This window comes from Cladophialophora bantiana, assembly GCF_000835475.1.
Source record: "Cladophialophora bantiana CBS 173.52 unplaced genomic scaffold supercont1.17, whole genome shotgun sequence".
NCBI lineage: Eukaryota > Fungi > Ascomycota > Eurotiomycetes > Chaetothyriales > Herpotrichiellaceae > Cladophialophora > Cladophialophora bantiana.
Window position 1 is genome coordinate 112,591 of NW_015971591.1, and position 21,707 is coordinate 134,297.

The following is a 21,707-nucleotide window of genomic DNA, read 5'->3' on the forward strand; positions in this document are numbered from 1 at the left end:
TGACAACATTGCCCCCCCAAAATGCCTCGGATGTGAGCTTAGCAGGCCTGCCTCAATAGGGAGATATGCGAGAATGTGAGGCGAGCCATCTAGGGTCGTTACAGGGGGGATGTTGCGGATAGTTTTCATTGAGCGCAGCTGCTGGATGCCGGGTACTATCCAGGACCACAGAACGCTAAAAGCATATATGTACATGTGTGCAAGTGTAAGTACATGTATGCGCAGAGATCAATATTCATTATACGCCCTAAGAGCTGTAATGTTCATCCATCCTATGTATCTACGACCTTGACCTGGAGGACCGACCATGCGGAGTCCCGACGCCTTGCACGGTCTCGTTGCCAGTCAAAATAGTCGTCGAGAGAGTCGTTTGTTTGACCACTTCAGTAATGTATCATTAGAGAAACAGCACGCCCTTTCGCTACCCCAGGCCGATTTAGACGGCGTCGGAAGCCGTCTTGAGATCCTCGGTGACCACGGGCGTGGTAGTCTTTTCGCCGGCATGTTCGTGGGTGATGACGGTGTGGGTGATGTGGTCGATCTCAATCTCGCGTTGATAGATGGCCACCTCGTCAGCGTCGCCGAAGATGGCGGCGATTTCCTCCAGAGGCACGCCCTTGGTGTCCGGGAAGAAGAACAGCATGATGAAGCCGCCAATTGTGCCAGGGATGATGAAACAGAGGTAGAACTTCCACCCAATCGTCCTATCCATCGGGTGAGTGATGATTGGCAACCCTGCCGGGGACAAAACTCACTTGAAAGCAGTGGGAGCGGCCTGGAGCCACATGATATTCATGAGCGAAATCATCGAGACTCCCAAGCAGACGCCCTTGGCTCTGATATGGCTGGGGAACAGCTCGTTGAGGTAGCTGAATTGGGTGCCTAGTTGCGAAAATACCAGTTAGTCCAAGCCTTTCCCGGCGTGGGTGATCTTCCACATGGACAAGAGACCTACCGTCAAGACAGAAGCCATAAAAGATCTGGAAAATGTAGAACATGGCCACGGCCGCCAGAAGTGCTGATTGATTGTTGGATGGCACGAATTCTGCAACCAATGCCGCCTCGATGATCAGAGTGACCATGCAGCCCAACACACCGAATGCCATGTATCGATTTCGAGGAAATCGGTCGACGAGGCCCATGGCCATGATGTTGATGCCCAGGGTGAGGGTGAGCCATCCTGCCGGATAGAGCAGTTGTTTGACTGGGCTGAATCCGAGATTGGCATACAAGGTCGGTCCGTAGTCTTGCACAAACGTCAGTCAAGCCTGACCCAAATGATTTTTGGAGATGGACTCACTGTTGATAACTAACACGCCAGAGCACTGGATAATTCCTGTAGTTCCGATTGCAAGCAGGCAACGTTTTCGGTAGGATGGCTTCTTGATCATGTGCATCCACGAGTTGCCCAGAGTCTTGTCGATGGCGATTTGCTTCTGGATCTGGTAATACTCTGCATTGGCAAACTCGTTGTCCGGGTCGTTCGGGTCGGAATGCAACTTGAAGAGAATCTCTTTTGCTTCATCGATACGGCCCTGCATGACCAACCAACGAGGCTAGATATTCCCGTGTTCTTAGCTTTGACCCTTTGCACAAATGGCCGCGACAACGTACCGATTCGGGAACCCAGTAGATACCACAAAGAAGAAGCAGGGGCCAAACACATTGAAGAGCTATAGGAGGTCGCCACGTATTCTCGCCTCCATCCCAGAAATAGAAGCCGAATCCGACCCATCCTTGGATGGTGTAACCGAGAATAAGAAACACGGCATGAACGTCGACCAGCGCTCCTCTCAAATCGACCGGCACAACTTCCGACATCCAAATCTGCCAAGGGTGAGCAACGAAATAGCTATCCAGAAAGGCGCAATGGACATACCGGAACAGCTGCGAGGATCATGAAGGCTGAGGCGCCTGCAAAGAATCGAAAGAGCAAGAACTCGCCAACATTGGTGCTACCACACAGGAAAGCGCCCGAGATGATAGCAATGACGGCCGGCTGTACCAAACTGTCAGCTTGAACAGACGTCAACCAACAAGCTCCAACTCGACTTACCAGGACGATTGCCCATTTACGACCCCATCGATCAGCGACATAGGGGAGCATCAAGGTCCCAATAGTGCCGCCAGTCTGGAACAGGCCATTCATAGAACTTAACAGGTCAGTTCCATTGCTTCTGGTGTCGAGCTCGAAGTATTTGATGAAGGATGGTTGACCTGTTTGGATTGAAAGCGTCAGCCTCGGTGGTGAGGAGTCTCATCAGCCGGGGGCGATACGAACCCAGGGTCGTTCCAATGATCGAGGCTGTGTAGCCGTAGGTCAGCGACCCAAGGCCGATAAAACACAGCAGCAACACATTGTATGCGTTGATCTTTTGCTTCTTGACACCCTCGCGATGTGGCATTTTGAGCAGCTTCTGGGACGGTGCTCTACCCGTTCACTGGAGTCCTGGACAAAGTCGTTCGAGATTGAGAGAGAGTTTGCCCGAGGTCTAGAGCTGTATATGAACCCGGGCGGCTTCCCCAGGCGAAGGGCTTCCCGGCCTAGTGGTCCCACATGGTGCTTGCATGGCGCGTGCATGGTGCTTCCTTAGATGCATCCGCGGGTGCGGGCGCCTGTGGGGGAAAAGGTGCCTAAAGGTGTCTTACTCTCTTTTTGCGAGTCAGAATCATCGGCCACTAACAAGTGGCGCGTAGAGAATCGAGCGAGCTGCAGATTGTTATCAGTGTCAGGGCCCTCCTGACACCCCTGCCGCTTGACAGAGCTAACGCCCGACTCGCTGCCCAGAAGCTGGTGACCATGCAGGGCCTCATAAGCGGAAGCGTGGAAGGCGAGAAGGATTGTGTAAAAGTCGCGAGCCTGTGTGAGACTTTCGGCTCGGCCATATCTCGTTTCCCAGCCCAGTCATGCCTGTCCTCAAACTTCCATCATGGAAAGATCTGCCACCCGTAGAGGGGATGCCACATGGCTGCGCCTGGGGCTTATTTGACCGGGATGGCGTGCGGGACGAGATAGGCACATTAAACCTCCTTACGCCCGAGACTGTGGTCAAGGCCCGAGAAGAGATCCAGACTGGCAAGAGTGTTGTGCTGAAGTACGTACCTGTACCTAATCTGTACTCCGTACCCTTGGCATAAGGCTGAAGCTTGATCATAACCCCGTTGACATGCATACATAGTTGGCCCATTGACCACGTTCATGAACCGGGATTTGACCGCATCAAGCCAACAATAAACATTACCGACTGGCGGGCCAAAGGCTCTCCTTGGTATTCGTACGACGATGAGATTAGCATCAACACTCAGTCTGGGAGTCAATGGGATGGTCTAAGTACACAACCGAGGAATCCAAACCGCTAGTCTTTTCAACTCACTTCTCTTCGCCAGGACACTGGGGTCACAGTGGTACTGGATTGTACTATAATCGCATCCACCACGACGAGCTTTTGAAAACAGACCATATCGGGATTGACCGTAAGTGATACTCGGGGCCTTTTTGACTCTTGCAGCATTATGTTTGACGCCCTCTCCAGACTGGAGCAAGCGCGGGGGCATCGTTGGTAGAGGCGTCCTCCTCGATTATGTTAGCTACGCAGCTCGCCACAACATTAAATACGATGCCATGACTCGGCACCGCATTACTCTGGACGTGTTGAAGGACATTGCCAGGGAAGAAAACGTCGTCTTCCGTCCCGGCGACATCTTGCTCGTCCGCTCGGGCTGGATACAATGGTACAATGCACACAGCCCAGAAGAGCGAGTCGCCAAAGTCAAGAATGGATCGGAATACGTGGGTGTGGACGGGTCGCAGGACGTCGTCGAGTGGATCTGGGATTCTCATTTTGCCGCCGTTGGTGGTGATGCCATCGGCTTCGAAGCATGGCCACCGCAATTACCTTGGTGTAAGTCCAACTCCCCACGCTTACTCTTGCCTTTACACTGTCCCGCCGACTCACCTGGTCCTCCTGCTTAGGTCTGCACGACTTTACCCTTGCGCTCTGGGGAATGCCGCTGGGGGAGCTGTGGGACTTGGAGGCGTTAGCGGCCGAGTGTGAGAAACATCAAAGATGGAGCTTCTTCATGACCAGCGCTCCCCTGAACACACCAGGGGGGATCGCCAGCCCTCCTAACGCGATAGCCATATTTTAGCAGTGTGCTGGAGGGTGTTCTGGCCCAGATAGAGGACTCTTTACGAGGTACTGAGTACTCCGTAGATGCTCCGTAGACTTATCCTGACAATCTGGAGGCTTTGGTACCGTTAGGACAAAGAACCTTGCTTGCTTAGGGCTGGTTGTGGCGCGGGCATCGTGACATGGGTGTCCAGATGCGAAATTTGCGCGACCCATCTGGTATCTGGGGTGCCCCCGTGTCCACCCCTATTCTGAACTCTGAATTTCTCTGGTCTGCCTCGGGCCGCCGGGGACCAAGAAATCACGATTCCTCTGAAGTGGGACTTGCTGGAAAGCCTGGAAAGCCTGGAAACCGAAATCCGTGGTACATAAACTCAAAAAGCGAGAACCCAACGCCAGTCAGCCTGACATGACTCAGAGCGTTTCGTGCATGCTCGAACGAAGCTGAGGAGGTGCCCAGGTACCTCGCACCCGAGGGAGTGGTTGTCCCAGCTCGCCACACTTAGGGTCCCATCGGTTGCTTGATGCTGTTGTCGGGGATGATTTGTCGCCTCTCCTGTGTACCATAAGTCTTCCAGTTCTCGTGCCCGCTATGTCGACAGTCACGGCGCCCAAAAGACGCCTGGAACAACTCACTGGCCAGATTGCGCAGCCTCCCATCATCGATGAAGGGACATACAAGGGAATGCCTCGGGTTGCCCGAAGGGCTGGAGATTCAGTAGGGCAGTGAGTTTTCCCGAGCGAAGACCCCCAATACCTCTCTGAGTGGTTGCTCTTCGTACATACAGCTGCTGGTGAAAAGACGAGTTGGGTCTGACAAGAAGGTGCATCACCATGCCAGACGCGTACAGGGCAAAGTGGTCATCATCACCGGCTGCAACTCACCACTTGGCATGGGCCGGGCAACGGCTCACCAGTACGCCAGGAATGGCGCCCGAGCAGTCTACATTTGTGACTATATGGATGACTACCTGAATCTCCACGTGGAGGAACTGAATGAACTCTACCCCGAGGTGGCCGTGCACGCCCGGAAGTTCGACGCAGGGGACGAGGACGGGGTCAAGGCAGTTGTCGCCCATGCTTTGGAGACTTATGGACGGCTAGATGTGTTTTTTGCTAACGCGGCAAACTCGGGGACGTGGAAAGAAGTCTGGAATATGGAGGTCGCCGAGTTTGAGCGAACAATCAGGACGAACTTGACAAGGTAGGTTTGTTTGCACATCTACCTACCTCCTCCCATGGGGGGAAGCAACAACCGCCCCGGGTCTTCAAGCCCCATTAATCTGACACACGATCAAACCTGGACACAGTGTCTTCCTCGCCATAAAACACGCTGGTCCGGCAATGCAGGTGATCAGCAAAGACAAACCATACTCTAGCGGCTCCATCATCGCGACCTCTTCAACGGCTGGTCTTCGCTCAAATGGAGGCAGCACCGATTACAGTGCCGCAAAGGCCGCGGTCGTTAGCCTCGTGCAGACCGCCTGTTATCAATATGCGGGCCGCAATGTCCGGTGCAATGCCATCGCACCGGGAATGACGCACTCTGGCATGACAGAGCCAGTCTTTTATGGTCCGGCGCGGGAAAGAGGCACGCTCCATAAAGTCGGACAGCTATGTCCACTCCGGCGCGGTGCGGTGGCGGATGAAATCGCTAGAGTCGCGCTGTTCCTGGGCTCTGACGAAGCCAGCTATGTCAATGGCCAGGTATGGGCCGTGGACGGTGGGTTGAGCTCTGGCTTACCTTATAAACTGGGCAGTATGGCATAAATCATCATTGCGTGGCGCTGACGCTCGCGACCAACATGATAAAATACCCAAAACTAGCTAAGCACCTCGTGAAATATCCAGGTCTGAAGAAAACATCACCACGCTCTACGTGCACTCGTGCTTTGAATGGAAGCCCTGGAATGGCTCATCAGAGCTTCGGTCTCGGACCGAATACCGTCGCCGCGTCCCTCTTCGCCCATTCCTTCATGACTCTCCTCTGGATCTTGCCGCTGGGCAGGCGAGGCACCTCGGGAATGAATGCGACCCCTCCAACAAGACGCTTGTGTTTCGACACTCGAGCGTTTAGCCACTCTTGGATCTCCTTCTCGGTGACTTTACCGCGAGACTCTTCCTTCAGCGCCACGTACGCTCTGGGCCATTCGCTGTCGTCAAAGGTAATGCCCACGACACCAGCATCGGCGATGTCGGGATGCTCGATCAGGGCCGATTCGACCTCCGCGGGCGACACCTGGAGGGCCTGGACCTTGATCAATTCCTATCGCCGGCTGAGTTAGCTGATGATGCACGAAATCAGGAAGAGTTTGTGGTACTGTACCTTCTTTCGATCCACGATCGCCATCCATCCGTCATGGCTCATCACCATCACATCACCGCTCTTTAACCATCCGGTCTCAGGGTCGAATGTGTCGCGCGTCGCTTGTGGATTTCTCCAGTATCCCAGACAGACCTGTGGGCCACGGACGTAGAGTTCTCCAGCCTCGCCTATGCTTGCCTCCCTGCCGTCTTCTGTCATGATCTTCACCTCGGTGTTGGGCATGACGACGCCCACGGAGCCAGTCCGGGACTTCTCGTAGTAGGGAATCCCAGACACCGCACACGTCGTCTCGGTCATGCCCCAGCCCTGTGTGATGCGGACGTTGAATTTCTTGGACACGTTGGCTTCAAGCTCTCTCGAAACGGGCGCGGCTCCGCACAAGATCTCCTTGACGCTGCTGAGGTCGTAGTTGGCGGTCTCTGGTCTCTTGTTCAACATGATCAGAATCGGGGGAACGGTTTGCAGCCGGGTGATCTTGTGGTCCTGGATAATGCGGAGGTATTCGACGAACTCGAACTTGCTGATGATGAGCATGGGAATGTGGTTGATGGTGGCCATGAGGATGGCATAGCATTGTCCATAGGCGTGATAGAGAGGCAGGAATCCCGCCCATTTCTCCGAAGGTTCGAAGTCGTAGAGAGATTTGATCTGCTTGACGTTCGAGACAACGTTGAAATGAGACACGCAGACGCCCTTTGGCAATCCAGTGGTGCTGGGCGATTGTCAGCTTCACGTACAAAACATGACAGGATCAAGCGAACGTACCCGGACGAGAAGTTGATGGCAGCAATTGTGTTCACTGCCTCGTCGGGACTGAGCTTCTTCCATTGCCACCGCTCACCCTGCTCGGGTGTCCCCAGAATGACTCGCCAATCTGGAAGACCCTCAAGTGTGCCTGTCTCACGGTCCGAGAAGACATAGAGTCGCAGACCCGGCACAGCTGCTTTGGCGGCTGCAGCCTTCGCAGTCGAGATCAAGGTCGGATGCACAAGCAGGACCTTTGGCTGCAAAACTGTAATTTGATATTCCAATTCTGGACATCAACCATAAGTACGATATTCATTTCTCTCAAGGACCGTGTTTCGCCAGAGCTGTACCTACCTTTCACAGTGAAAGACGGGTTGGCTCCAGAAAAAGCAGCACCAATGCCGACAATTCCAAAATATGACACTGGAATCATGATATGATTGGGCGTGAAGAGCAAGCATCTATCCCCTGCTTCAACGCCTAACTGTTGAAGACCATAGCCAAACCGCTTCGCCAAAGCCAAGGCACTCTTTGGAGAGTTCCAGACCGACGTGTCGGCGGCATTGATCCAGAGCGGCTTATCGGACACAGGTTGATCGGCGGGGAACAGGAAATCTAGGATGCTGCATTTCTGCAAGGGCAGGGACGGGATCTTTGAGAGGAAAGGCATCTTCGGCGCAAAGAAGGGAAGCGAAAGCAAGGATCAACGTCCACCACGTTTTCCAGCGCACAAACACATTTGGAAACGAGCGTGAAGGTGTATATCAAGAGGTACATACCGGCGAGCTGGCTCGACCCGCATGGCGTGGGCTGTTGCCGTCTTGGACGAACCAGTAGCCGAGACAGCATGGCAGAGCATGGCAGAGGCATGGCAGAGGCATGGCTGGGATCAAGTGGGATCACAACAGCTTGTCTGTAGGATGCGTGCAGAACACCACCTCAGAGCAAACGACGTCGATTGTGTCGAAGTCGCGGACATTCTGCGGTGGCCCGTGCTGGTAGACCACCCGCCACATCTCCGCAACTTGACGAGGTTGTTTACCTCGGCCTTCCCTTCTTGGGCACTCGCAGCAACCGGTCTCTGGCTATCTGTGGGCCTGGTGCATTGGTTCAAAACGACGAACAACAGCCTCATTCCATGTGGATTCTCACACTCACAACTACGAAAACTCGTACTCGGGACGGCAAGACGGCATCAACACCATGGCCACCATACCAGATCACCCATCTCTGGCCCGGATCCCTCCAGGATACAGGACAAAGCTGAGCCCCAAAGCAATCGATATCATTGCGAGAGTGTACGACTGGGTCGAAAATGAATGCATTCCGGCAGATCACATTGTCAAGGCTCAACTGGAGAAGAACCGGTGGGCAATGCCGCCATACATCAAAGAGTTGAGAAAGAAGGCAAAAGCAGAAGGATTGTTCAATCTCTTCCTACCGAACCACTTCAAAGAAAGCCCTGGACTCACCATCCTGGAGTACTCATGCTGCTGTGAAATTCTTGGGCGAGTTTACTGGGCTCCGATGGTAGGTGAGAAAGCGCTGGAGTGGTCCAGACATGGACTGAAGGAGAATCTAGACCCTCAACTGCCACGCTCCAGATACCGGTAACATTGAGCTTCTGGCCAAGTACTGCACTGAAGAGCAGAAGAAGAAATGGATGCAGCCTCTTCTGGACGGAGACTGGTTGTCAGCCTATTCAATGACAGAGCCTGATGTTGCTGCTTCCGATGCGACCAACATTTCGTGTCGCATTCGACGGGAAGGAAACGAGTACGTGATCAACGGCCGGAAGTTGTACGGCAATTGGATCGCGAACGAGGACATCAAGTTCTACATCCTGATGGGATGCTCTGACCCAGACAATCCGGATCCTTGGAAGCGGCACTCGACTGTGATTGTGCCCAGGGATGCTCCAGGTTTGAAGGCGGTTCGATACATGACAATCATGGGCTACGACTGTGCTCCCGAGGGCCATGGTGAGTATGTGTACGAAAATGTGAGGATTCCTGTGGAAAACATTATTCTGGGAGAAGGCCGAGCATTTGAAATCGCTCAGGGTCGACTTGGTCCGGGGAGAATACATCATTGGTGAGTTGGCTCCAAGGGCACGCTTCCTGCAAACTGACGGGATTGGAGCATGCGTCTACTAGGACAAGCTGAGCGCGCATATGAGCATGCACTCATCCGAGCTACGGATGCGAGAAAGAAGCCCCGGGGCAAATTGATTGGTGAGTTCGACAGCAACATCGAACGGCTCGCCGACATGCGAATGGAGATCGACGCTCTTCGCCTGGTGGTTCTGAATGCTGCAGAGACCATGGACTTGATGGGCAATGTGGCCGGGAGATATGCCATTGCCCAAGCGAAGATCATGGTGCCCTTAGGCGTGACCAAGATCATTGATGAGTGCATGCAAATGTTCGCTGGGCAAGGTCTGACACAGCACACGTTCCTCCCAGAAGCTGTAAGGCCCCTGGAACCCTTTCTTATCGAGAATACGTGATTCCCCCCACTCCCAACCCCTCTTGGTAGCCTTTGTGAAGAGTGTCTCAACTCGAGCTAATGGGCATTCGCAGTGGACATATGCCAGATTCGCTCGGATCGCCGACGGGCCAGACGCTGCCCACAAGCATCAAGTCGGCCGAGATCAGCTGAAGACTGCGGCTGAGGTCAGGTCGAAACATCTCGGGTACAAGAGGAGATACCATGAATTGGCGAGAGCGTGGGGGGTGCCTGCAACAGAACGGTTTGAGTATGTCGAGCGGATCGAGAAACTGTAGGAGCACCAGAGGTGCCTCGAGACACCCAGGGGACACCCAAAAGGCAGCGAACAAGCACCGAAGAGGAAGATCCTGAGCATGATTTCTAATCGTTGTGTCACGGATACACCACACTGACCACATTGACCACAGCAAGGAGCAGCAACAAGCACAATTGATTCTCTGAGGTAGGGATGTCCAGGTACGTGGTCACTGCGAAGGGGCGGTTGAATAGACAAATAATGAACAGTGACGTGATTGACGAGGCCCGTCAGAAAGCCTAGTGCAGCCCAGTCAGGACCCTGATGCCTCCACCGAGTACCCTAGAGCCATGCCAATAAGGACACCTATAGGCACGCCCATAAGCGTACCTAGACGCCCATGACCATCCCCCTAAAACCATCCCCAATGCCCCCAACAACCCCCAACGACTCCCTCGTAAGTAAGGCCCCCAAAGCAGTACCTTCCCCAAGCAGGTCGCTTCGAGTCGTACACCTTCCCATAACAGCCTAATACCACCTGACCACCCTAATAGGAACTAGTCGCCTCATTCCCAAAGTGTCGAGCGACATGTTTCGCCCGGTCAAAATTTCGCTTGCTTCGCCAGGGTGTTTCGCAGGGGCGCTTTGGGGATAGTTGGCGGTTGAGGGTGGTTGAGGCACCCCGAGGGCACCCCAAGGCGCCTTGTGAGGGTAGGGCGAGAAGGGCGAGGGGGGTGGTGGAGGTGGCCCTGGTGGCCCCTACTTGGTAGGCCATGATGGCATGTGCCGAGGGCAAAAGTCAATTGCCAAGGCCTGACCGCCCCCGCGTCCTTCGTCCTTCTTCCGACTTCTCCAGAATTCCCCCCGTGTGCTAATTCCTAGCTTCATCTAGTATCCCGTCGTCCGTACCTTCGCAGCATCATCGTCGACGAGAACCTTCTGAAAACTCTCAATCAATGATGGAGACCATGGCCTCCGAGGTGGTATTGCCCATCCAGTTGGCCACAGGCCCGCCGCCATCGAGCCGCAAGCCCAAGCAGATCAGCGACAAACGACGCGACAAGAAACGGGTGGCCGACCGACATTGTCAACGTCAGGCTCGAGCCCGAACGAAAAACAAAATCGCCGAGTTGGAGTCTCTTGTAGCACATCTGACAAGCCAGTCAGGCAACGAAGTCTGCCGAGAGCTGAGGGAGCAGCTCGAGACCGCCCGCACCGAATGCCGCTCTCTCAGACGCAAACTCGCGACGATATATTCCCTCGCCCAGATCAACCTGGACGAAGACTCAGAGGCAGCACGCCCCGACGACGCTACGGAGAAGGGTATGCTGCAATGGGTGACATTGTGACATTGTTTGAGGCGGCTAACAAAGGCTTGCTAGAAGGCGCCGACTTCTCTCCGCCCTTTACGCTGCCCGGCCATCCCAGGTCGCCCGTGGTGGTCGTGGACGATCCCCGTGTAGATGCCAGCAGCGAACCTGGCCATCAGCCGCGCGGGCCTGTGTGTAACGTCCACGGTCAGGCTGAATTCGGCTTTCCCCTCGATGACAGCCTCAATTTAAACTTTTCGGATGCCATGTTCGATGAGCAAACCTTCAATCCGATGGGGTTAGGGGGGGCACCGCTTGAGTTGGATGAAATGTCCGGCCCCCACAACAACAACACACTCAACGCAACAGCCACCACGCCCTCGCCCATTCCGCTCTCGTTTCCCGAAAGTGGGTCCTCGTGCACGTGCTCTCACCACAACACCAACACCCACCCTCACAAACAGATGTGGAATTTTGTGAGTGACACGCTGCAGAATTGGAAGACTCACAACTGGCCTCGACTCAGGGACGACGAAGTCCACGATGACATTGCCGTCCGCGCTGTCATAGCGGGCTGGGATGAGCCCACCCTCAGCAACTTAAGTCCCTCGTGGCGCATCTTGCGCGATGTCGACCAGAAAGTATGGGCCAACTCCCGCAACGTCGATCGTCTGGCGGTTATTTGCATCATGAATCTACTGCTCCAGGTATGCTGTCACTCCAATTAATGGCCATGGGTGTGTCTGACTTCAGATAAAGTGCCACCTCAACCCTTCGGAGGAGAATATGTCGAGGCTGCCTTCTTGGTATCAGGCGAGGTACCACTCCCCTCTCTCATTGTCCGATGGTGGTAACGACAGCGCTGACCAGCTCATAGGCCGTCACAATTGGCTCAAAAACATGCCTATGCTATTGATTTTTTCGTTTGGTATGTGGCTACCCAGCAAGACTCTGCGAGAGAACAAGATGGTCTGATCTCTTCTTTGATAGGCCGGGCATCCGCGAGCGATTCATCTATCACTATCACAAGTACTGTTCCAACAAGTTCTGGGCGCTTCTGGCACAACATTTCCGCTTTGTGTGGCCATATGATCTCCGTGATTGTTATGTACATAACCGACAGACTGGTAGATATCAACTATCAGACTTGTTCCGCCGTCACCTCAATGACCTGACATCCTTCACCTTTGCAAGAGACATGTTTGGCAACTACCCAGAATTCGGCAGCGACATCCCAAAGTACATGAAAATTCCGACAAGCCTGGCTCCCAAGCAGCTGGTCAATCAATCACAGAAACGGAACTACCAGCAGATTCCCGGTAGCCAGAAGTTGATCGGATTCAGTCCTGTGCCTTCGGCGGGCGCGCAAGGACAGTGGTACCAACCGCCAGACGAGATGAGCAAAAGCATCGGCCCTGTCTTGTGGGCTCCACCGCTCCAATCCAATCAATTTTTCTAGAACCACAGTGTACAGGACAGGGTATATCGATATTTGCAGGAAGCCTTTTCCGGGAAATTTGACTTCAAGGGGATGGTTGGTAGGGCGTTTGCAGGGTGACATTTGAAATGATGATAATGTACGTCCCGAAAAGTCCTTCGACGTCGTGTCGAGGAAGAACCTCCATTGTATTAAGTGCAGTATTTAACCCTTTCATCTACGAGGACAAGGTTTACGACCAGAGGAGATGAACGTCGCGGGGGTTGCCAAACCAGTTGAAGTTTTTGGATGGAAGACTTGGAGTGATTGAAGAGGATGTAAGTGCGTGATATGGGCGCATATTCAGAAACAAGAGGGCAAAGTTGAGATGTCAGACAGGATGATACCATGTTCTCTTGTCAGAATGTTCAGGTGCTCGCTGACTTTGAACCGGATCATGTTGATTGTTTTATGCCGACCTTCCTCTTTATGACGTGAAATGGTCCTCTCAGATGAGTTGGACACGGACTTGCGCCGCCATCGCCTACCTGCACATATTTATCCCTTTCACTTCGTTTTACTTTTACTTCACTCTATTTTATTTCTCTGTCGCCAAAGCTGTGCCTGCCTCTCATTTCAGCATCTTGGCTTCAACAGTCAGGTTCAGCACAACTCAACACCCCACGCGTCGGTCCATTTCGAGCCCGCGAAGAGCGAGTTGATGCACAGCACGTTGCTGGAGACACCAGGGGTTATCAATGTCCAGGGGATTTTGAAGGATCGAAGATGTCGGCCGCTGCTAGCGAAGAGGATGAGATACAGGAAGACTACGAAGTAGACAGGTGAGTCCTTGTTTTGATCACTCCTGGGAAGCTACTAATCTTTCAGTACATATGCAAGTCCGGTCGCCAAGGTGATTGTCGGATCACCAGCACAAGTCTTTTTCATGCACAAGAATCGTTTGACAGAGGCGAGCGAGTTCTTCAGGGCTTGCCTTTCAACAGGGATGATCGAGCAACGAAAGAACAAAATCATTCTCTCAGAGGACCCATGTCGGGCCTTCAAATTCGTAGTAGAATGGATCTACAAACACGAGATCCTCGAACCTAACCATAATGACGATGCAATGTCTGCCTTACAAGCCTGGATACTTCCGACAAGTATTGCCTGCCAAATCTCCAAAATGCTCTTATGGACAACCCCAGAACGTTCTGGGGCCACGAGTACATGCGTCCTCGATTCTTGTCATTATCTGCCTGAGAACACGCAAGACACTATTCCTCTTCAGCAACATGTTTTGGATCAATTATCTCACGATTTGGCGAATTGTCCTTCTTGTCAGTACAGATCGGAGCATGGCATGGGCTGCCATGGAGAAAGCACTCAGGACTTGCTAGCCAGCACAGAGATTTCTGCAAGGCGGTTCTGGGCCGCGAACAATCTTGAAAGAGATAACACTCTACCATCCGACCTGGAAGGATGCCATTATAACGTTGACAAAGAAGGTGATATCTGCCAGAAAAAAGAAGACTGACGATCCCAAAGACGTCGAACCTCCAGCATCGCCTCAAAAAGGGCGAGGTAAAAGACACTAGGCATGAGGCAAATGGTCTCAATCAACAGATTGGATGCCCTGATAGACAAACAGCCCCCTGCCTCGACAAAAAAACCAATACGACATGAAGACAGGATATGCAAGGGTTTGGCCCCTCTGGCTAGTCTTGAATTGTGAGAATTCAGGAGCCGCGCTACAACCACAACCGTGACCGTCTACTCTCTCCCTGCGGTCATTGTCCATGCTGGAAAGCGCTACCCAGTTCTATTCGGTGTCAACAATCTTGGCTGCGCTTTTCAGCTGCGATCGGGACGATCTTGAGAAGGAACAATGAATGAGATAGTTGGGGTTCTTGTTTCTCACCCTTCCATCACTACCAATAAAGTCTCGAACAAGGTGAAAGCGGATCAAGAGATGTCGAAATGTCTGCCTGGTGTTGTTCAGCAACAATAGGATCACACTGGCTGTTCAACTCGCGTCGGCGGCACCGCGACAACGCTGAAATTGACGAGGCTGGGCTTGGGCAAATTTGAAAAGGGGACCAGCCAACGAGCAACGCAAATAGCAGAGCATCTCAAGCTTGTTTATGTTTACTTTCCATGAATGACGTGCCCTGTTCCGAAAGGCAGCATCGACTTGATGGGAACCCAGGTGCTCGTCCGGTGCCACCTGACGAATCAGCCCATTCTTCGGTCATTTGGCCTGCCGCGTCTTCTCTCCTCGTATCGACGAGGTTGCCAGAGCTTTCGCGTCAGAACGGCGTCAGAGAAGGTAGGTGACTTGGTCGGAGGCTGGAAGCACTGGTCAATCACTCAGCGTCTTCCCCGCCGTGATCGCACAAGCGAACAAGGTACCTATGTTCATTCTGTTTGTTATTTGCCTTTCTCATTCATTTGGACCTCTGGATATGTTTATCCCACCCATTTCGTGCGCAAATCATCCTTGTGGAAATAAGTTTTACGGCAACTCGACTTCGTTCCTGCTCATGCGTGACTGGCTTTCTTGCCTGTTGAGGTGAGGGCGTCTGTCTCTACCTCGAACAACGTCCTCCAGGCTATATGGACCTGAAACCGGTAGGCCGGGAAAATTATTGAATTCAAGAAGACTCTATCTCTCTTCCGCACCTATACCAACCACATCTCTGCGAAATCGCTGTTGATGGCCCTGGGGCGGTTAAAATCTAGTCGGCGAGGCCGCCGACTAGATATAAAATGCAAATCCTCCTAGCCACAACAACAGCGAACGCTGCATCTTGTAGCAAGTGGGCTGAGAAGCTATATACGACATTGAAGGAGCGGGCTGTCAGACAATCATCCCAAGCGCGTGGGCATGCAGTTCACCACATGGGTTTCACGGAAGGAGAGTATGAAACGGGATGGCAAGAGCTGTCAACGAGGCTGATCAACACTAATGAAGAGACCGCCTCCACGGAGAGGGTCGTACTTGTAAGTCAAGGTGAAGAGCAACTTGTGGAGGGAAACACGAAGCGTGAATCTTGCAACATTGCGAGAAGGCCGTATCCCCTGAGAAGCTGCGACAGCGAACATCGGTAGCAACAACGAGCTCAACTTGCCAGATCATTCCCTGCGATCGACGTCTCTTCAACGCCGGCCGCGGTCTTTGTGGCCTAATCAAATACATCATCAATCGCCCATCCCAGCATCCTCCTTGCCCCGGTCCCCCCAAACATCAACGTCGGCTCTGGCCACCAGACTGCCTTATCAGACCACGCCCTGGAAAGGACTTGCTGCAGTCGATTGCCGGCTCTGATGTCCATCGCGGACAGTTCATGTCGCCGCTCTTTGGTCGAGTCCTTTCATTCCTTTCGCTCTTCGCCCCTTCCTACTGGCGGACGACGGAGATATCACGTCCAAGACACTGCAGACACGCCGATCTCTAACGATGCTAGTAGGTTGGCGACGGTCAATGGTTTTGAATGATGTGTCTGTGACAACAACTACCTGGCTAGGTAGTGAATCCCCGCGTGATCTTCCCGTTGAAAGAACGACAGTGGGAGTGAAGAATGGGACTGGCGTGCGACAATTTCTCATGAGCTATGGTGAGTGTTGTTTATTCTTCTCAAATTCTCTGCTTCTACGTTTGAAAATCCTCCATGCTTCCTCACTGTTGAACCCATTTCCAAGTGCCATACCGCAACCCTCAACCCGGGTGGTCTCCCTCTATCCACATCATGGACCCAAACGAATCAGATACAGACTCTGGCTCAAAGAAGAAGGCTTTAGACAGCACATTGGTCACCGATCGGGTAGAAGCTAGGTTGTCACAGTCAGTGCACAATCCCGTGGCTTCCCTTCATGACCCTAACTCATTCTTAGCCTTTGCCGCCCACCCCATCATCACAATTTCAGTCGGTCAAGAGAAGGTAACTTACCAGATGCACAAGGACGTATTGGTCGTAAATTCGACATTATTTGCGAAGATGTTTGCTTCCGGCATGATCGAGGTGCAGACGAACGAAGTTTACTTTCCAGAAGTCTGCTGCGAAGTCTTTGAACACTTTGCCTCCTGGATTTACCGACCACTTGAAGAGATGCGGCCCTTTGAAGAAAGGTCAAAAGAGCCGTCGCTCTCATTCCATCCCATCTCACATCAACTTACATGTTTTCTTTGCTTTGCCCCTTTCTCTTCCCATCGACTCCTGCCTTCTAGGTTCGCTATTATCTCATTTTCCTTTCTTAGTCCTTGCTCTTGGATCCAATCCCGCCTTTTTAGTTGCGCCATCGTCGTGGTCCACGGACATGCAAAAGGGTCTCGACAGACCTCCCGGCCCGGGAAGTGATGAGAACATACCTCTATCGAGCCTCTATCGAGGTATATTAAAGAGTGTCGCCAACGCTTAAGTTCATTTGTCAGTTAACCGTAACCTGCGCCAGCTTCACAACATCTCCTGTCGTAACAGTCCCAGCAAGCGAGCACACGTATCTCGTTCATAAGAAACTGCTCGTTACCAGATGGCTTTCTTTGCCAAACGTCTCGGGTGCGAACGGAAGAGTCACTCCCAAACGAGGTGAAACTCTCCGATGACGGTGACCCCGATATGATCCATCATCTGATCACCTACATCTATACCGATCGGGTCGACTTCTCGGACGAAGATGACGAGGCCATTTCCATCATGAAGGCATGGGTGTTGGCGGAGAAGTTCTGCATGCCTGACCAGCAAAACCAACTTATCGACTATCTGATGGAGCACTGGCAAGACGAACAGGTGAGGCCGGCCAAGGTTGCTTGTGTCCTAGACAACGTCAGTAAATATAGCCCGCTCTCAAAGTTGGTAATCGATCGATTCACCCACGATCTCGCCTTTGAATATGATTACTTTTTGGGTCAGAAGAATCGAGAGGGAGCAGAGGAACACGACAAAGAGTTCGGTGCGCTGTGTTCTAAAACCGGGTGCTCGGTAATACGTCTTGTCTGGGACGACCTTTGTCTTCTCGATGATGATAACGATGCTAAGCGCCCGAAGCCCCTTGCCCCGATCAATCAGGGGTGCAAGTATCATGTGCATGCTGGAGGCGGATAAAGCGGGAAAGGTGAGAAAATTCGATCAGCAAGATAAAAACAATTTCGACGTCAACCACGGAGATATGACCACAGAGATTCTGGCCTCATGGCACGTAAGGAAGCGGTGAAGCATTGGATCTCAGGAACAAAGAAAGGAAGAAGGGGGCGGGGGAGAATTTGAGTATTGAGAATCCAGTCGGATTGATTGACGACTCTCTTCATCGCAAGGAACCAAGCAATGTTGGAAGAAAGGATAGCTTTTCACAAACTAAATGGAGCCACTCGATGGTCAACTATTTGTGAGACAGGCTCGGTCTTGATGAAAGATATGTCGTTGTCCAAGATGGTCATTACCAGATCGGGTGCTCTTTGCTAGAATCAGCATTGGAACAAGGTTTTGGTGTCTCCTCGAAGACCAGTGCGGATGAGCGTAATGCCATCAGGAGAAGAGAAAGCATTTTACAGCGATCAAATTTGTCCTCGCGCTGGCTCTCGCGCTGACTGTGAGAAACATCAGGAAGTAGAGTGGTCTGGGAAAATGAGTCGGCCTCATGGACATTTAATTTCACACAGCGTAGTCGGCGTACGTACTCAACCGCTGGCCGCCTGGCAATCGCATCTTGATAGCAGAACCCATCCATCTCCAACCGGGATCCGCGATACTTTGTTGATCAACACAGCTTTTCCTGGCTAGTTGGAAACCCAGAGCTCAATACTCCACGATTTCGAGAAGAGCGTAGACGTTCTTCAGGGGCGACGAGTTCACGGGATGGGTTGCGCTGCTTCGAAAAGCGATGTGCCTGAGATCCTGAAACACGGCGATCGAACCGACCGGTGCGTTTGAGCAAAGCAGATGTCTGATTTCGTGTCATGGATGGTATTGTACATGTTGTCCTCGAGAGATTCTGGTCTATCTTTTGGGTTGATCCGAGTTCCGCGCGGCATCGAACGTGACCTTTCCATCACGGCTGACGCTTGCCATTGACAATCTTGGCTGCGAGGCGGCTGGCGAGACAGGTACGGCAGGACCCGGCTTGGACAGTTCCGGGGCGGCGGAGCGGACGCTGGAAATAGCCTCCTGAACAGTGCCTGCCGGGGTATCTGCAATCTCGTTCACCTCTTGGGCGGTCAAGACATCGATTACCCTCGCAGCTCTGCTCTGAATCAAGAGCGTTGTTGGGCCGCTAAACTGTAAGAACAACCGGTCCCCCCAAATAGTCCTTCGACTCCATGTTCGGATTCTGTAAAGCATATTGGCAATGAACTTGTAAGTGTTGCTGGTCTTTAACGTCTCGACGAATTTCGACGATGGGAAGAAGTTTCCGAGCTGAAGAGGTATTTGGAATTGAACGCTTGATGACTTGAATCGGAAGGGCAAAGGCACCGGAGAAGGTGATGATGAGCTGTAAGCGAGTATGTTGGAAGGATGGACTATGTAAGTCTCCCCCTCTGCAAGTTCAACAGAGTAAACTTGGCCTTGACCTGCGAGCGCCAGGAGTCCTCTTCCGGTGACGTTAGAACTCCCCCAGTATGCGAGCGAAAATCTTGTGTTTATACTCGGCTTCACAGAGAGCGTGCTGCCAGTCCATGCCAACAGAGCTTTTCTTTGCGCCAGCTTCCAGTCCATCGTGCCATCCAGCTGCAAAACAGCGAATGTGGTCATTGGCGACCTCGTGGCTATAAGAGCATTGGCGGGGGACGTCGAGGTAATCTTCTGGTACAGGAAAGGTATACCGATCAGGGCGCGGCGAACGGGATTGAGGATTCGCAAGGTCGAGACAGTCCCGTTGGGATCTCCAGCAAACGCCACCAGTGTTCCACGACGAGTATACAGCTCCTGGGAAGGAGAGAGGGTGACAGAAAGCAGCGAGAATGGACTTCCAATGACCTCGAATGAAGCGTCTGAATGAGTTAGTAGGTGCACCCTCTGAGCAAGAGATTGATCTGACCGGGTGATGCAGAGGTCAATGATCTACCCGCCACGTTGATTCTGCCGGTGTCTGTTGCTGGCGTCGCTTGCACCGAAATGTACTTGTATCCGCCAACCCTCCGTCCAGCGACCAAATGCGCCGGATACGCCCATTTCCGAGGGAACTTGGACAGACGTCGCAGGCTCTGAGCCGGAATCGGGGGCATCTTGGCGCCAGGTAGCGGTGGATTTTTGGGCCGAGGAATCCGACCCTGAAATAGGGCTGTTGGAGTCTATGTCGCTCAGAAGATTGTTTTCAAGTTTCGAAGATGCACTTGGAAGCTGCAAGCTTGGGTTCAAAATTGGACAAATATGCCAAGATGAAGATTCGGGACTACTCCGGATTGGGGTATGGGTGACGCCGCCCTGTGCTTCCCCGGGCGTGCCCGGCTCCCGCATCTCACCAGCCGTGGGGCTAATTTAACCACCTTGGTGAACATGAATGTCCATGAGGATTGAACGCCCAGATTGATATTAACCCACATGGCTCTACCTCGTACTTGAACTGATGATATTAGACCGCCCATCCCTTGACCATCGACTGATAACAGGTATAAAACCCCTTTAGTAAGGAGTCTCTTAGACCTCCTCACCTCCTATGTGCATCGAACAGCCGACTACCTAGTAACCTCGATTGGACTGCCAAGAAATACACGCCTCCGCAAGCCACTGCTACAGTGCCAGGTACAATGCTTTAAAGGGTCGGCACAAGGACGCGAACAAGTATCGAGAGAAAGTCCGCCTAATAGACCCCTGCATGACTCTAGCTTGCGTCTCAAAATTGGGAGCTTTTGGGGCTGCGTTGATAAATTTACAAGGCTAAACCCCCTCTGACATTTGCAAACTTTCCGCTGTTGAGCCTCTGCTTGGAGTGATGCGATTCTTACGACAGACACATGTTCAGTTATACCTAGCGGCACTGTCGCTACTACCCTTCGCCACAACTGAAATCGCGTTTACTTCGTTCCCCCCCGAAGCAGAGGTTGGCAAGAGCTACAAGATAGCTTGGACGGGCGCCAATGGACCTGTGAGACAGTTAACCCATGACATTGTGTGAAAGCCAAATTGATTTTAGATAGATTTATATTTGGAACAAGTAGGCATCGGCGTTTCCTGGATCGATCTTGTCTGTGACGGTATGCAGTCTCTCGTACGGTGAACTCTACTAATCGTTGGGCGTAGGAAGCGGAGAGGAGACCTTCTGGACACCATCCACGGAGCTCGAAGTCCACATTATGTATTGTTTCGTCATTTATGAACCTGTATCTGTCGAACAATACAGCACTTCGTATTTCCAAATCACAGCTAGTGCTTCGACAAACAGCACCACCTCCAGCATGCCAACACCATCCACGTCGACAAGTCCAAACACGTCGACACGAACCACGGCGCAAGTAACCAGGACCGTAACATTATCGAGCCTCGGCCGAAAATTCTGCGGCCACCAACTATATGAGCAAACCAAGTGGACTAAGCGCTGGAGGTATAGCAGATGTCGTTCTTGGGACAGTTGGCCTGTTATTACTCTCAGTCATCTCCGCCCTACTGTGCTGAAAGAAAAGGTTGCGCAAAAGCCTTACACAAGAGAGAGATCCGCAACGAGCAGTGGAAAATAAGGAGTCGAGCAATAGCTCTGCGGCAGAACTCTCCAGCAGACCGATCTCATCCGGATTGCATGGCCAGTCGAGGACGGAGTAAGTAGTACCGGGTTAAATGAGAGAAGAAGGGACTTGAACGACAACTGCAAATATCGAAAACAATCATAATATCTCAAACTTATTGCCTACTTGCCATGCTCGCACCACAACATCCTCCCATACAAGACGTAAACCTCGACGAATCTCTCCCCAGTCACGAATTGTAGCATAGCTCTAGCTACGAGCTGTTCTAGGAGAGCCTCAGTCTGTTGTGGCTGTCACGGCCCCAGTACTCGGTACAAGTACGTATATATACAAAGAAGAGGCGGGTTGAGGGGGCAGATT

The 21,707-nt window shown here is 52.5% G+C and overlaps 9 protein-coding genes across 9 annotated transcripts; 6 read left to right on the top strand and 3 right to left on the bottom strand.

Moving 5' to 3' along the window:
• Positions 1 to 436: 436 nt before the first annotated feature.
• Positions 437 to 2,405, bottom strand: Z519_09996 (uncharacterized protein; the record flags this gene model as incomplete). Its single annotated transcript, XM_016767715.1, has 8 exons — positions 437 to 704; positions 756 to 882; positions 956 to 1,246; positions 1,301 to 1,556; positions 1,615 to 1,827; positions 1,880 to 1,999; positions 2,057 to 2,217; positions 2,282 to 2,405. The coding sequence occupies 8 exons, from the start codon at positions 2,403 to 2,405 to the stop codon at positions 437 to 439; spliced, it is 1,560 nt and encodes a 519-aa protein (XP_016615813.1).
• A 502-nt stretch (positions 2,406 to 2,907) lies between these two features.
• Z519_09997 (uncharacterized protein) lies at positions 2,908 to 4,149 on the top strand (the record flags this gene model as incomplete). Its single annotated transcript, XM_016767716.1, has 5 exons — positions 2,908 to 3,095; positions 3,180 to 3,331; positions 3,388 to 3,474; positions 3,534 to 3,902; positions 3,974 to 4,149. 5 exons carry the CDS (start codon positions 2,908 to 2,910, stop codon positions 4,147 to 4,149), a joined length of 972 nt encoding a protein of 323 aa, XP_016615814.1.
• Positions 4,150 to 4,722: 573 nt separating this feature from the next.
• On the top strand, positions 4,723 to 5,900 carry Z519_09998 (uncharacterized protein; the record flags this gene model as incomplete). The annotated part of the gene is made up of 3 exons (XM_016767717.1): positions 4,723 to 4,856; positions 4,972 to 5,334; positions 5,441 to 5,900. 3 exons carry the CDS (start codon positions 4,723 to 4,725, stop codon positions 5,898 to 5,900), a joined length of 957 nt encoding a protein of 318 aa, XP_016615815.1.
• Positions 5,901 to 6,048: 148 nt separating this feature from the next.
• Z519_09999 (uncharacterized protein) lies at positions 6,049 to 7,873 on the bottom strand (the record flags this gene model as incomplete). The annotated part of the gene is made up of 4 exons (XM_016767718.1): positions 6,049 to 6,396; positions 6,457 to 7,168; positions 7,222 to 7,489; positions 7,558 to 7,873. 4 exons carry the CDS (start codon positions 7,871 to 7,873, stop codon positions 6,049 to 6,051), a joined length of 1,644 nt encoding a protein of 547 aa, XP_016615816.1.
• A 533-nt stretch (positions 7,874 to 8,406) lies between these two features.
• Z519_10000 (uncharacterized protein) lies at positions 8,407 to 9,989 on the top strand (the record flags this gene model as incomplete). The annotated part of the gene is made up of 4 exons (XM_016767719.1): positions 8,407 to 8,733; positions 8,786 to 9,297; positions 9,346 to 9,673; positions 9,786 to 9,989. The coding sequence occupies 4 exons, from the start codon at positions 8,407 to 8,409 to the stop codon at positions 9,987 to 9,989; spliced, it is 1,371 nt and encodes a 456-aa protein (XP_016615817.1).
• A 928-nt stretch (positions 9,990 to 10,917) lies between these two features.
• Z519_10001 (uncharacterized protein) lies at positions 10,918 to 12,718 on the top strand (the record flags this gene model as incomplete). Its single annotated transcript, XM_016767720.1, has 5 exons — positions 10,918 to 11,272; positions 11,332 to 11,966; positions 12,019 to 12,077; positions 12,137 to 12,187; positions 12,250 to 12,718. 5 exons carry the CDS (start codon positions 10,918 to 10,920, stop codon positions 12,716 to 12,718), a joined length of 1,569 nt encoding a protein of 522 aa, XP_016615818.1.
• Positions 12,719 to 13,462: 744 nt separating this feature from the next.
• On the top strand, positions 13,463 to 14,210 carry Z519_10002 (uncharacterized protein; the record flags this gene model as incomplete). The annotated part of the gene is made up of 2 exons (XM_016767721.1): positions 13,463 to 13,518; positions 13,565 to 14,210. 2 exons carry the CDS (start codon positions 13,463 to 13,465, stop codon positions 14,208 to 14,210), a joined length of 702 nt encoding a protein of 233 aa, XP_016615819.1.
• A 3,079-nt stretch (positions 14,211 to 17,289) lies between these two features.
• Z519_10003 (uncharacterized protein) lies at positions 17,290 to 17,775 on the top strand (the record flags this gene model as incomplete). The annotated part of the gene is made up of 1 exon (XM_016767722.1): positions 17,290 to 17,775. The coding sequence occupies one exon, from the start codon at positions 17,290 to 17,292 to the stop codon at positions 17,773 to 17,775; it is 486 nt and encodes a 161-aa protein (XP_016615820.1).
• An 891-nt stretch (positions 17,776 to 18,666) lies between these two features.
• Z519_10004 (uncharacterized protein) lies at positions 18,667 to 19,892 on the bottom strand (the record flags this gene model as incomplete). The annotated part of the gene is made up of 2 exons (XM_016767723.1): positions 18,667 to 19,658; positions 19,706 to 19,892. 2 exons carry the CDS (start codon positions 19,890 to 19,892, stop codon positions 18,667 to 18,669), a joined length of 1,179 nt encoding a protein of 392 aa, XP_016615821.1.
• Positions 19,893 to 21,707: the final 1,815 nt, after the last annotated feature.